This window comes from Microtus ochrogaster, unplaced genomic scaffold (assembly GCF_000317375.1).
Source record: "Microtus ochrogaster isolate Prairie Vole_2 unplaced genomic scaffold, MicOch1.0 UNK5, whole genome shotgun sequence".
Classification (NCBI taxonomy): Eukaryota; Metazoa; Chordata; class Mammalia; order Rodentia; family Cricetidae; genus Microtus; species Microtus ochrogaster.
In genome coordinates, this window is record NW_004949103.1 from 1,459,911 (window position 1) to 1,473,411 (window position 13,501).

At 52.3% G+C, this 13,501-nt stretch overlaps 1 protein-coding gene across 2 annotated transcripts in view; it reads right to left on the reverse strand.

The window, feature by feature from the left end:
* Positions 1 to 7,721: 7,721 nt before the first annotated feature.
* Trmt44 (tRNA methyltransferase 44 homolog) overlaps positions 7,722 to 13,501 on the reverse strand; it is a 22,375-nt gene continuing 16,595 nt past the window's right edge. For both annotated transcript variants that reach the window (XM_005365923.3, XM_026788682.1), the window contains 2 exons: positions 12,992 to 13,108; positions 7,722 to 10,161 (listed from right to left, as the gene is read on the reverse strand). In XM_005365923.3, the coding sequence (XP_005365980.1) occupies positions 9,932 to 10,161; positions 12,992 to 13,108 (347 nt within the window). In that variant the 3' untranslated portion in view covers positions 7,722 to 9,931. The remainder of the gene's footprint in view (positions 10,162 to 12,991; positions 13,109 to 13,501) is intronic.

A 13,501-nucleotide genomic window follows, 5' to 3' on the forward strand; every position in this document is an offset into this window, starting at 1 on the left:
AACAGACCACCCTGCCCAGCCTGCATCCAGCATGCTAGGAACCTGTAAGACGATGCACTTGTCTAGAGAATCCTCGTCTCTGCCCTTCAGCTTGGCGGTGGGCAGAGCCTGGGCTGACTGAAGCATTCTCCAAGCTGAGAAGCTCATGACCAGCCACAGCCGGTGCCTACTGGGTCAGCTCCATCCCCTTGGGTCAAAGTCTGGGTGGGACTCAGCCAGTTCCATGCTCAGGACTCCAGGTCCAGGAGGGACAGCAGTGGTCTGATTCTCTTCCAGGCTCCCAGGCCTATGGGCAGGATTTGGTTCCTGAAGCTTATTGCCCAGATCTTGTCCTCGACAGCAAAATCCTGGCCATGGGCCCCTTTCTTCCTCAGAGCTAGGCAGAGAACACCCCTCAGGTACATCCCTGTTGGGGTAACAGCCTGCGCTCTTTGGTGGCTTGACTGGTTAGGCCAGGCCCACTCAGGATGGACCTCACCTTTTTTAAAGTCAGTTATAGCACAGGAGGAGAATTCTACCAGGTCCACAGGTTCCACCCACAGTGCAAGGCAGTTGATTATCCCAGGGCACACTAGAGGACAAAATTTTGAGAGCATCTAGGCATTCTGCCCACTACAACCTGTATCTCGCTAGCACCACTCTCCGGCCCTGTCAAGTGCCACCCACAGCACTCAGCTCCCTGACTCTGAAACCAGTCTGGGTTTGCTGCCACATGGCTGTGACTTCAAGGCTGTGGCCAGGACTCTTGAGTCTCCCTTGGCTGGCACCCGCTGCTGCACATCTGCCACACAGTTCTATCCTGCCAAGATACGAATTGCTGCCAGTGCTGAGCCTGCCCAGGCCTGCCTGGGTCCCCACAGTGGGGACCTAGGAACCCTGGGAGTGAAGGGAAGGTCAAACCACTCCATGAGGACTTATCTAACCCTTGCTTCCCACCATCTGCAGCCCATGGCCACAGTGACTGCTTGGGCAGCCTGGAACTCCCTCCCGCCTCAGGGGCTGGATGCTCTCCCAGGGGAGGGAGGGCGGGCAGCACTCAGCACAGGAAGCAGCTATTCTGGAGACTCTGTCATGCTGGGCACAGCTGAGGTGGCAGCCCATGCCACATGGGCAGCCTGGCCCAGACTCCAGGTAGTGGTTCAGTCCCTCTATCAAACTCCACACCCCTGCTCTGCAGCCAAGAGTTAGACTCCGCCCAGTTCTACAGTCCTGATATGGACGGGCTAGGGCCCACACCTGTTTACAGACAGGGAAAATGGAGTCTCAGCATTTCTGATCTTGTTTGCGTTTTCCCATGTAGACCCCCAAAGGAGAAGGGGTCTTACCCCCACCATGCCTGCTTGCTTGATTTTTTGGTGTGTGTGATGTGAATGGGTGTTTGTCTGCGTGTATGTGTAGATGCATGTGTGTGCTGACGGGAGAGTTCAGGAGCAACCTCGGGAGTCATTCCTCAGGAACCACTTTGTTCTTTTGAGATGGGCTCACTGATCTAGAATCTTCCAAGTGTACTAGTTTAACTGACCATCCCCAGTGCAGCATGCACTGCAGCACCCCACCTAGTTCTGTGCATATGGTAGAAGGAAAGAACCAACTTCTAATCTACACATGCGTGTTATGGCACATGCACACTTGTGCGTGCATGCGCGTGTGCGCACCATACCCGTACTCACCCACAACATATGAATGGGTGAATGAATGAATGTAAAAAAAAAAAAAAGACGTTTTAAAACCTAGGTTTTTGGCACAGTGGTTAATAGAAGGAAAGACTTGGAGGAAACATGAGCTGCGTTAGCCTCCCAGGTCCGTTCTGTTCCATGCGCATTATTTCAGTGGCTCTCAAGTTACAGCTCAAAAAGTTGCTAAGAATTCAGAGACCACCAAGTGGCTCTGGGGTGTCTTAGAGGGGACTGCAACCTGATTAGATGAAACCAGGGGCCACCAGAGCTCACAGGGACTTCAGACACGTCGCTTTCTGTAAATGGAGTTTCTGGTGTGATTCACAAAGACAGCTGGGATGGAGCAAGGCCACGCTACTCGGGCTGTAAGCCCAGCCCATCACTGTTTTACATTCTTAGAAAACAGACCTCGTCCCTCTGCTGGCAGCCCGACAGCAGATGGTGCTGCTGTTGTCTTTCTTGATACTCAGCCATTGACAGACTTCAGCCAGACTCGGGGATGAGGGGCTCCCTTCTTTCTCCCAGGCCCTAAGTTTCCATGTCTTTCTGTCTGCCTCACTCACACTGCTGAGTTCTACTCAGCATCAGCAGCCAAGACAGGCTGACTCGTGGTCCTTTAGGATGGCTCTGATGGGCCAGCGAGATAGCTCAGTGGAGAAATGTTTGCTGCCAAGCCTGGCGACCTGAGTTCGATCCCTAGGACTCACAGTAGAAGAAGAGACTAAAATCCTGGAAGCTATCCTCTGAATTTCTGACTTTCACACACATACTGTGACATTTATGCACACATCTGTGTATGGTGAAACGTGTGGAAATGAGAAAACATCTGAGAGGAACCGAGTTCAGGGCTATTCACAAAGCAGAGAGCTTCCCCAAGATTGCGCTGGTCCCAAGCTCAGAGAGGAACGAGCTCCTTCCCAATTGCCTGAGAGCCTATAGCAGGACAGCTGTGCCTGGCGCATGGCTCTTGGGGGATGGAGGAGGTACAGGGCCAGGAGGCCCAAGGGCATCAGCCACCCTCAGTGATATTTCCCATGGGGTGCTCCACATCCCTGCCCTTCCTGCCTGATTTGCAGTGTCTGGATGCTGCCAACTGCCCCGTTGCCTTTAATCCTGAACCTTGCAGGAATTCAGTTCAGACTAGCCCTCTCAGAGGCTTCCAGCGGCTGGCTTAGCAGGCCAAGTCCACATTCCTCATGCTGGAATGTTTTGGATTCCAACAGGCACCCTTGAACTTCACAGAAAAGAACTTCCTACCCAGCAAATTCTTGAATCTCCTCTGAAATGCATCTTTCCCACTGCCCTGACCCTCTGCACAGGAGGGCCCCTGTGGTGGGCCCCCGGGGTGGGTTCTCTATCTACCTCTACTCCAGGGACCCCGGAAGTGGGGAGAGGCTCCACAAGGAAGGACCTTAAAAAAGCATGTCTTCTAGAGATAGCCCTCCTTAGAGCCTCCATCCCAGCAAGTTGGCCTGGGTCAATGTCCTGCTCTAGCCCCTCTCCATAACCTTCCCTGGCACTCTCTGGGAGTCTAACACATTCTCTCTTAGCAAAGCAAGCGAGCTTGTGACTGTTTCTCAGCACAGGGATCCTCTGCAGTAAGCAGGGGCCGGCAAGCTAAGGCCAGATGTGGCTTTGTAAATAGTTTCCTTAGAACACAGGCATTTATTGGCATTCTCCACACAAACAGATGTGTGCAGGAGTTGCAAGGTTTCCAGTAACTAACGTGCAACAAGGTGAGAACTGCAGGTGTCTGCACAGACTCTGCCTCTGCGTTGGTCCTGTGATGGGCACTATACAGGCAGACCCGCCCGAGAGCAGGATTCTCCCTGACAGGACACCTCACTTGTGGGGTGCTGGAGTCTTGCTTCTCCCCACCCTGTCCTCCCTAAGGGCAGAGTTCTGCACCAAGGAGATTGCTGAGGAGCGTGGCAGGGGTGGGGGGCTGCACATTCTCTGGCTCTCTACAAGGGCTCTGCAGCTCTGTGCTTGGACTCGTCCCCAGCTGTGCATGTGGCACATCTTCTCTGTCTGCCCGTGCATTTGCCTTGGAGGATTCGCCACAGTGTGGGCAAATGCTGGAAGATGACATTTAGGTCCTGGATGGGAAATTGTGCTCTGAGCCAGGACTGTAAGAACTTTCCCCAATGGACCTTTTGAGATTTATTTTTAAATTATTATTTTATTTTTCTGTGCATGAGTGTTTATCTGCATGCATGTACAGCATGTGTGTGCAGTACCCAAGAAGGCCAGAAGAAAGTGTCTGATTCCCTGAAACTGGAGGTACAGATAGTTATGAGTACCATGTGGATGCTGGGAACAGAACCCGGGTCCCCTGCAAGAGCAGCAAGTGCTCTTAATAGCTGAGCCATCTCTGCAGTCCCCAATGCATCTTTAAGCATTTAGATTTTGCTCTTAGAATTAGTGCGTAGATCCATCCAGAGTCTAGTTTGTGTGTGTGTTTGATGTAAGAAATGGCTGTCATATTTTCATCGTCCCTAGGACAGCAATCATTCCAGCCCATTCACCAGAATGCACATTGAATGAATGAGGAAGTCAACTACCTAACTAGTGTAACGAAACACGAGACAGTTATTGACTACCTCGCTGACTGAGTTCTAGGCTAGGGTGGAGGCACACTCCCAGCCCTCGCTGACTGAGTTCTGGGCTAGGGTGGAGGCACACTCGCAGCCCTAGCTGACTGAGTTCTGGGCTAGGGTGGAGGCACACTCTCAGCCCTCGCTGACTGAGTTCTAGGCTAGGGTGGAGGCACACTCCCAGCCCTCGCTGACTGAGTTCTAGGATAGGGTGGTGGCACACTCCCAGCCCTCGCTGACTGAGTTCTAGGCTAGGGTGGTGGCACACTCCCAGCCCTCGCTGACTGAGTTCTGGGCTAGGGTGGAGGCACACTCCCAGCCCTCGCTGACTGAGTTCTGGGCTAGGGTGGAGGCACACTCCCAGCCCTCGCTGACTGAGTTCTGGGCTAGGGTGGAGGCACACTCCCAGCCCTCGCTGACTAAGTTCTAGGCTAGGGTGGTGGCACACTCCTAGCCCTAGCTGACTCAGCCTCCCAAGAGCTGAATCTATCAGGTGTGTGCCGCATGCCTGCCTGGATATTCTATTTTCATTAGCTGACTTTTGATCACAAGAAAGAACTTTCTGCTGAGCAGTGATGGCTCATACCTTTAATCCTAGCACTAAGAAGGCAGAGGTAGGCGGTTCTCTGAGTTTGATCTACAGAGTGAGTTCCAGGACATCAGGGCTACACAGAGAAACCCTGTCTCAAAAAACAAAACAAAGAGTTTTAAGTCCATTTAACTGATGGCCAGACCAAGAGTGGGCTTGAACCTCCGAAAAGTCTTAGTGTCTAAGTTCAAGGATATAACATGTTTCTTTTTTAAATTTATTTTTTAAAACAATCTTTTCTCCTTCTACATACCAATCAGGATGCATCATTTTTAAAGGCAAAAATCACATATATATCAGAGTTAGATGAGGGTCAGAGTCACCTTGAAGTGTTCACTCCTGTAAGATCAGTCGTTATTTTAGGACATAACTTGGTGATTATTTTGGTTAACACACCTGGGCCATAGTCGAGGCCATGGGAATCTCAAATGTGCTGTCAAGGCAGATGTGACAGTTGTGGGGTGTGGTAAAGACCACTGTCTAAGCAAACACACAATGGGGTCAGGACGGGATGGCTTTACCTTAGTTGTTTCTCTGGAGCCTGGGATGTCCTTCCCTCTCCTATCCCTAACTTCTCTTCATCCCTCACAATCTTGCTGTCTGCTCTCAACTCCTAGAGAGGCCCATGTCTGGTACTTATCATCTCCCACTGCCTCTCCCTCTGTCCACATCAGATAAAAAACAAAAACAAAAAACCCAAAGAGGGACCAGTTGTCAGCAGAACCTGAATGCCACTTCCCTCACAAGTGTGTGAGACATTGGACAAAAAAACCCAGCTCTTATGTCAAAGGTGATGAGATAATTTATGCAGATATGAATGGCTGAGGTCCAGGGGCATGAATTCAGCTTGCCCCGCAATGCAGTCAGTTTCATGATGTTTTTATAGAAACAGAACAAAAAAATTTTATTAGTGAAGGAACGCTTGCTTCAAATATACTGCTGGGAACACCAGCTAGGTGGGGGTTACAGCCAAGTGGGAAAACCTGGGTCAGGCCTCAGATGCCTTAGTTTTTGGGTTGGCGGAAGCTAGGGATCTGCTTGTACAGTCCACAAGTCTGCCTGTTTGTCAGGATGTTAGACCACACACGGAGGTGGGCAATGGGTTGCTATTAAATGGACTGGTGACAGCCTAAGATACGGCCCTGAACTTGCATCATTCTGACTTCTGACAGCCACAGAAGTTCTAATGAGTCACTCAGCATCGGAGAATGTTCAGTTCAGTTCCCCATTAATGTCTCTGCTTATCTTCCTTGTCCATAAAGACATCCCGCTGAGCTCTCAACACTTGATGGCTTTTCTAGTCCAAAGTTCCAAAGGCCATCCACAATCCTCCCCAAAACAATCTGGTCAGATCTGTCACAGAAGTACCCCACTATCCTGGCACCAACTTGTCTTAGGGTTTTTATGGCTGTGATGAAACACTATGACCAAGGCAACTTGGAGAAGAAAGGGTTAATTTCAGCTTACACTTCCAGGTGACAGTCCATCACTGAGGGACGTCAAGGCAGGAACTCAAACAGGGCAGAACGTGGAGACACGAGCTGATGCAGGGACCGTGAAGGGGCGCTGCTTACTGGCTTCCTCTTCAGGGTTTGCTCAGCCTTTCTTGTAGAACCCAGGACCACCAGACCAGGGATAGCACCACCCACAATGGTCCTCCCCCATCAATCTTATGAATTTTCTCAGTTGGGGTTCCCTCTTTTCAGATAACTCTTACTTGTGTCAAGTTGATATAAAACTGGTATAGTAACACAATTAGTAACACTTAGGGCCTCACAGGAGGTGGGAAGGAAAACTCCAGCAGTGAGGTCTCAGACAATCCAGAACGACATCCAGCCTGTCTCCCTTCTCTGTAGCTGGAGATACATTTCAGCCTGGGACTGTCCCAGGCTTCCCACCCCTGGGAGTGGGAGGCCCAGGCTAGCAATTCCAGCTCACATTCTGAGTGGTCCCTGATAGCCAGGCCTGTTCCACGTCCTGTCTGGAGTTGCAGCTCATGTAACGAGGACAGGGTCAGGGCAGCGCCCCCATGGACACAGACCTGATCCCAGCCTTGTTCCCAGAACAGACTGTGGGCTGTGAGTGGGTCCATTTAGGACCCTTCCAACTCTGCATGTAGGAGAGGAAGGGAGGGAGGAGATATGGAGGAGATGGCTTCAGAACGCAGTGGGAGGCTCTGGGCAGCTCCCGAGAACCTCCCTCTCCCTCTGGGCCTCCTCCTCTCATAATCCTCCTTCTTGGGCTTTGCCTTGTTTGCTCTGGAGTGGGCCACAGCAGAATAAATCACTGCCACATGGCTCAGTGTTTCTAGAGAGCCAAGCAGCTAGAAGAAACATCTTTGTTTGCTTTCCAATGGAGACGCTGCCTGGCTGGTAGTCGGGGACTCTTTCAGGGCCAGGTAGGAAGAAAGGCCATAGTGCACTGTAGAGCCAGCCTCACTTGGTTAGGCACGGCTTGTCTGTGGCTCCTGGTGGGCTCAATGCTAGAGGTATCACCAGAGTAGGTGGGTGAATGCTGGTCCCGCAGGCCAGAGAACCTGCCAGGCCTCAGGCTGACTCCTTGACTGGTTGCCGTTTGGGCTATGATGTGGAAGCATCATCCCAGTGAACAGTTCCTCCCAGCTGCCCTCTGCAGGGGGAGCCTTAGGGGGCTGAACCAGTAGGCAGGCCCCACCCAACCAGGCTAGCAGCTTCTCCATTTGGAGCTCCAACTGTTTCACTCATCCCAAAACTGGCTTGAGCTCTGCAGACGTGGGCCCATTGGAGCCTCCCTGTTGGAAAGGCCAAGAGCCAAGCCTACAGCCCTCTCCCGCCCTGGCCTCTCTACTCACTCAGCAGAAGCGCACACTCAGCACTCTGACAAAACTGCTGCGTCCCTGCCCCTACTTGAGGGAGTAGAAGGGACTGGCCAGGTCACATGAGGACCCTGTGCCCTGGCAGAGCCCAGGATCAAATGCAAGCTGGGTCAGTGGGCACCGAGTAGTGTGGGGTCCTGGTCACAGTGTATGCTCTGAGCACAAGTCTTGCTTCTGCCTGGGGTGGGGAACAGCCCCGGCTCAGGAGGCTAGCTCATGGGAACAGTTAGAATGTCCTGGGGAACCTTTCTGCTTGAAGTCTGCTCTGAAGTCATCTCAGTGTGAGATGGAGTCCAAAGGAAAGGAGACTGTTGTGTGTGACAGTGCACTGTCCCCCAAGGTTTGTGTTTGATACTTGGTCACCACAGACAGATCCTCAGGTGCTGGGGAGAGTGTGGAACAGTCTGGACATGGGGTGTAGTTGGCACACAGGGCCATGATCCTTATCCACTCGTGCTCATGAGTTTGACCAGCCTGTTCTGAATGTGGGCAGGACCTCTCACCAGCGACAGGCAACCACTTGTGTTATGTGGCACAGATTCTTTCCCAGTCTAGCCTCTGCTGAGACCTCAGTCCTAGGCCATCACTTGGCTGCAGCCAGGAGGGACCTGAGCACGAAGGCCCACCAAAGCTGTGCCTGTCTCTATTGTCCTAAGCCCCAGGTCCTTACTGTGCTCTCAAACACAGCAGCCCTCCCCTCCAACGCTCAGCTCTCATCTTTGACCACTTTGAAGACTCAGAAGCTAAATGTCTTTAATGGACGCAAGTCGGCCACACTCCAGACAAACCCTGTGTTTATGCACACAAGTGCTTGCACGGCGTTAGCCTGGGATGCATGCTCACCAGCCATCGCTGCATCCTGACTTTGGGCATTTCTTCATTTCTGAGCTCACTTGCGCCTCTGATCCTATCACTGACCTGGTAGAATATGGGTTTAACAGAAAGCCCAATGCAGCAGGGCTATCCAGAGACAGGCACAGTCCTCCTCCTCCGTGCACACGTCCCTAACCCTGCTCACGTTCTTCCCATGCAGGAAGAATGTCCTCACTAAACAGTCATGGGAGTGAGCCCACAGCTCATTCTCAATGAGCTTCTGCAGTCTTCTCCCAGAAGCCAGGCTTCACCATGGGATTTTGAGAACTAGAAAAAGTGGAAACGTAAGATGCTGTCCCACATCTCAGTCTTGCTGCCTTAACATGGAGCCCAGGAAAATCTCAGGGAGGCCAAGCTCCCTGCCCATGGAAGCCTGGCCACTACATACTAGAGGACCAAGGTTAGATCTTCAGGTACCTGCAGGGTCAGGTGGGAGAGGGCCCTGCAGATTCTGGGCCCCTATGGACCTGAGAGAAAAGGCAATTATAGGCAGGGCCAATGAGAACAGAGGCTACCCCCTCCCCCCAACTCTGAGCAAATCCTGGTCACTGAAGACACACAGCCTAGCCCATCCAAGACAGAGGTGGTGACATTGCCTGGGTGCAGATCACTACCACTGCTCTGGAGTTGTGATTGCCAAACTGGCAAAGAAAGGTGGGAGCAAACTCTGTGGGCTCTCATCAGCCAAGACCCTATGGTGGCCGCCCTGCTCCAGGATGCTGCAGGGCCCTCAGCTCTGAGAATAAACAACTTCATTCACTTGGCTCAGATGACATCGGGACACTTCTGTATCAAGTTTCAGAGGTTGGTCCCCAGGACACTCAGCAGAGATGCAGTGAGTACCACTTTTTGTGTAAGACCAAAGATAAATTTAGATGGAAATAATTTTTTTCTGAAAGGAAAAACTATAAAACATTTCTGGGGATAGGGTGCCAAAGAGAAGGGTAAGGATGAGGCAGTGTTCATTTGAATTATGCCTTGGAACAAGGGTGGCAGGGTGTGAAACTGTTCTCTAGGACTCTGAGAATGGCCTCACAGAAAAGTCTTGTGCCTCTGCTTGTAGGAGCCTGTGACCACCCTGCAGCAAGCTCCCAGGCAGAGGAAACCTGGGCACACAGTCCTGAGAATGAGAAGGTCGTGTATGCAGAAGCTGACACGATGGCTCTGGCATCTGAGCAGTCTGAGAAGGGCTGAGCAGGCTCTGCAGCCTGGAGATGTGTGCCAGTGACTGACAGTGGCTATGCACACCGAAGTCAATTCACCCCAACAGGGTGTCATCAGGACAGGGGAGACAGGTAGGAGACCCACAGAGCCACCAGCTGGAGACCACTGAGGAAGTGACTCAGGGAGCCTGCTTCTGCTTCTTTGAGGTTTGGGACGGGCGCAGCTCTTCAGGCCCATGGGCAAAGGGGCAAAGGGCGGCAGGCAGCACGCAGCCATCAGGATGGTGAGTGAAGAACCAGCAGATGCGCGTCTTGAACACCTCCGCAGGCAGACTCCGCTTGGCTTCTGGAGGCTTCTCCCTCTGCAGCTCTCGCCGCCAGTCACGGATGTGAACTTGCCCATTCAGAACTGAGTTTAGAACAGAAAGCCTGAATGTCATTAGTGTATAGAAACTGAGAAGAACCACCTTGTGGGGGGTCTTGATAGAGGGGTGCCGGGATCCAGGTAAGGACCTCTAGTCATGAGTCCTGCTGGGCAAGATCTGTTGCAATGGGCACATTAGTCAGGAAATGGCCAGGGTGGCCCACTGCCCTGCCACTTCATTTTCAGGAGCCAACAGCTCCATGTGAAACTTGGCCAAAGCAACCAAACCTTCTGGCCTCTCCAGGGCTGTAAAACTACCTGCAGCCAGCATGGCGGGAGGAGGAAAAGTGTCTCATTGAGGGAGCCTGGCTCAGTGACCTCCAGAACTGAGCTGAGTGTGTGTGTGTGAACACAGCTTCCTGTCGGCTCTGGGATCCCCTGTGGTATGGCTCCAGTGAGGCTGGCTGCTATCATCAGCATCCTGGGAATAAATATTTCCCTTGGAAACCTGAGTAATGAGTCCTGAGAGGACCTTATGATACCTAGAATACAGGGAGGGTTTCATCTTCAGGGATGGCTTGAAGCCCCCAGAGTCAAGTGACATCACATGCAACCACCTCCCTCGGGCTGAGTTGGTCTTCCCTGGACTAAAGTCCAGGTTAAGGTCACTTCAGGACACTCAGAGACGTTTCCCAGAGCAGATCTCCCCAGTGCAGCACAGGACACAACTCGAATCACTGTGGGCCCAGAACTCTCTGAACTGTGCTAGAGTGGCCCAACCCCCACATTCCTGGTACTATTCAAAGGCATCTTCCAGAAGGAGGAGGACATCTGACTGTAAGTGGCCAGGAGTCCCTGTCCCTGTCCCTGTCAGAAGTTTTGACATGTTTAAGCAATCTGAGGCCAAGCCACAGTGGACATGAAGCCTGCCCTCAATGCTGGTTTAGGACTTCTCTGTGGACACAGTGGCCAGCAGGAAAACCTCCCCAAATGGCTATGAGCCAGTAGCATGCCTAGCTACACTTCTGGCTGCTATTTGCAAGGTTATGTGATAAGACCGTCTTAAGTATAAAGACCAAAAGGGAGCACTAATCACACAAGGAGTCCAACATCTAGTATGCAGGGCATTACCAGTGTGCCCAGTTTACACAGGGTGCTAGGCAGCCCCACAGCCGCCACTCTGGGAAAGATTCTGTCAAGTGCCAAAGGGCCAGCCTTCCAGGGCACATGCCAGTCATTCAAGTCAGACCACCAACAGCTCTCCTCTGGGAAATGTGCTACTAATTTGAACTGGAATTACGGGAACAACTCTGCTGTCTTCCCCCTCATTCCTGCCTCCTGCTGGGGGCTTGTGGGACTGCAGAGAAACAGAGAATTCTCTACTCATCAGCGGCTGGACAACAGCAGCCTCTGGCTAGAACATGCTGGGACCCAGGGAACAGGAAGAGCACCGAGGGTGTGCCCTGTCTTCAGGAGCATCAGTGCCAGGGGCTCGCCTGGCCTGGACTGCCACCAACTCATCGGAGCCTTGGCTAAGTCCTCTAGATGAGGAGGCTGCTTCACCAGCTGACAGGAAGAGACAGCCATGCAAGTCCTGGAAGGGGTGGAGCTGAGGCGGAGTCAATACTGACATGGCATGGACACGCAGTGTTCACGCGAGCTGACCTAAGCCATCTATCTGAAAGCTGCTTCCTCAGGAGCTCACACTCCTCCAGATGACCCAGAGTCACATCAGCTTCAAACCAAACGCCACGCAGAGATAAGCCCCAGCTTCAGCACATACTTTCTGCATGACTGCAAAGAGAATGCTCACACGGCAATGATCTCTAAGACTTCTACTCAGAAGTGATTCCAAAACTAATTGTCCCCCGAAGTGAACTCACAGAGAAGCAGTTAACCCCATAGACACATATTTACACTGGACAGGAGCGATGGTCCTTCATGAAACCATAGAAAACATGGAAAACAGGGAGGCCCCTGAGGCTGTAGGATTTTAACTGATTCAAGTTTTGTAAATAAGCACAGATTTCAGGCACTGGGCAGCTCATCTGGACATGTGGGGGGGGGGGCTCTTGGTTTCAGCAACACTTCCAGGGGGCTATGTCAGGGAGACACACACTCCATGAAGCAGAAGTGGCCTGCGGGAAGGTCCTGCAGCTCTTCCTGACTTGTGCTAGTCCTACACACTCGTGACCTCATGGCACTGTCTACACCTTGGGTCTCTGGGTGGACACTGCCGTACTCCACTCCCCATCCTCAGACTCAACACTCCCACAGGGCAGGGATGCAGCCATGACCCGTGGAAAACGGACCCCTTTCTCTCTGGAGCTATGGAATCTGGTGTTGGAGCAGAGCCTCAGTCTACCAGGAGGGTCACTCAAGGGTCCCGGTAAGGTGGAGCCATTAAGCAGAGTCTAGGAGATGGCTCATGTCCCCAACCTGCCTGACGGGCTCTACAGTTTCGCATGCTTCTTACTGCAGGAAACAGAGGTGAACAAATGTTCTTGTACTGACACAAGATGCAGCCAGCAAGCTCTGCATCGGCCTACCAGCCCTGTATGAGGAATAGGCATTACAGAAGCAATGGAGGGCATATCCTAGAGAGGACCACCTGGATCAAGACACAGGGAACCTGAGTCGAGGTTGGAGTGTACCTAGAGAGAATGATGGCCATGGCTCACCCTAAGATACAAGCTGGTGATGGGCTGAGTGGGCACAGGGCCGCCATATTGTCCACTTGGTTCTTATGAACATCTAGGTAGCACCTAAGTATCACAGCCATTGGGGACAAAAAGCAGAGTTGTACAGAATGCACAGAGAGGAACTGCTGGGGACAAGCAGGATGGACAGTGTATGGTGACCTCATAGATTTTACCTTCAAACACCTGATGGTTATTCCTGAGCAGGGTCTGTAGGCCTCCACACTCCCGCTTCAGCTGCTGCAGGGTCTCTGGGCTCAGTTCTGCAGCCACTTCTGCCAGGGAAAGGCTCCCTGTGGAAAAGCAGGTGTCCGCACACACCACAGATTACAAATTGTAGCCAGCACAGACTGTCAGGTCCCAAAGCCAAACCCAATCCTGCAGCTTCAAGTCCCGTGTGTGCTGCAGCTGCAGGGTCCTGTGTGTACAGTTTAATGACTCCACATCCTATAACCACAGGACACAGGGCAGAGGTCACCCCAGCCACAGTGACACAGTGTGCCAGCATGCAGAACCACTTGCTTCCACTGGGCAGGCTGAGCATCGAATAAGTCTACCAACACCTGACAGAGTGGCCCAACCCCCACATTCCTGGTACTATACAAACAAGACACAGCCCAGAGTTGAGGAGGCAGGGCTAACAGGCTAGCCTTTAGCTGTGTTTCCTGGCCAAGCTGTCATCAGAG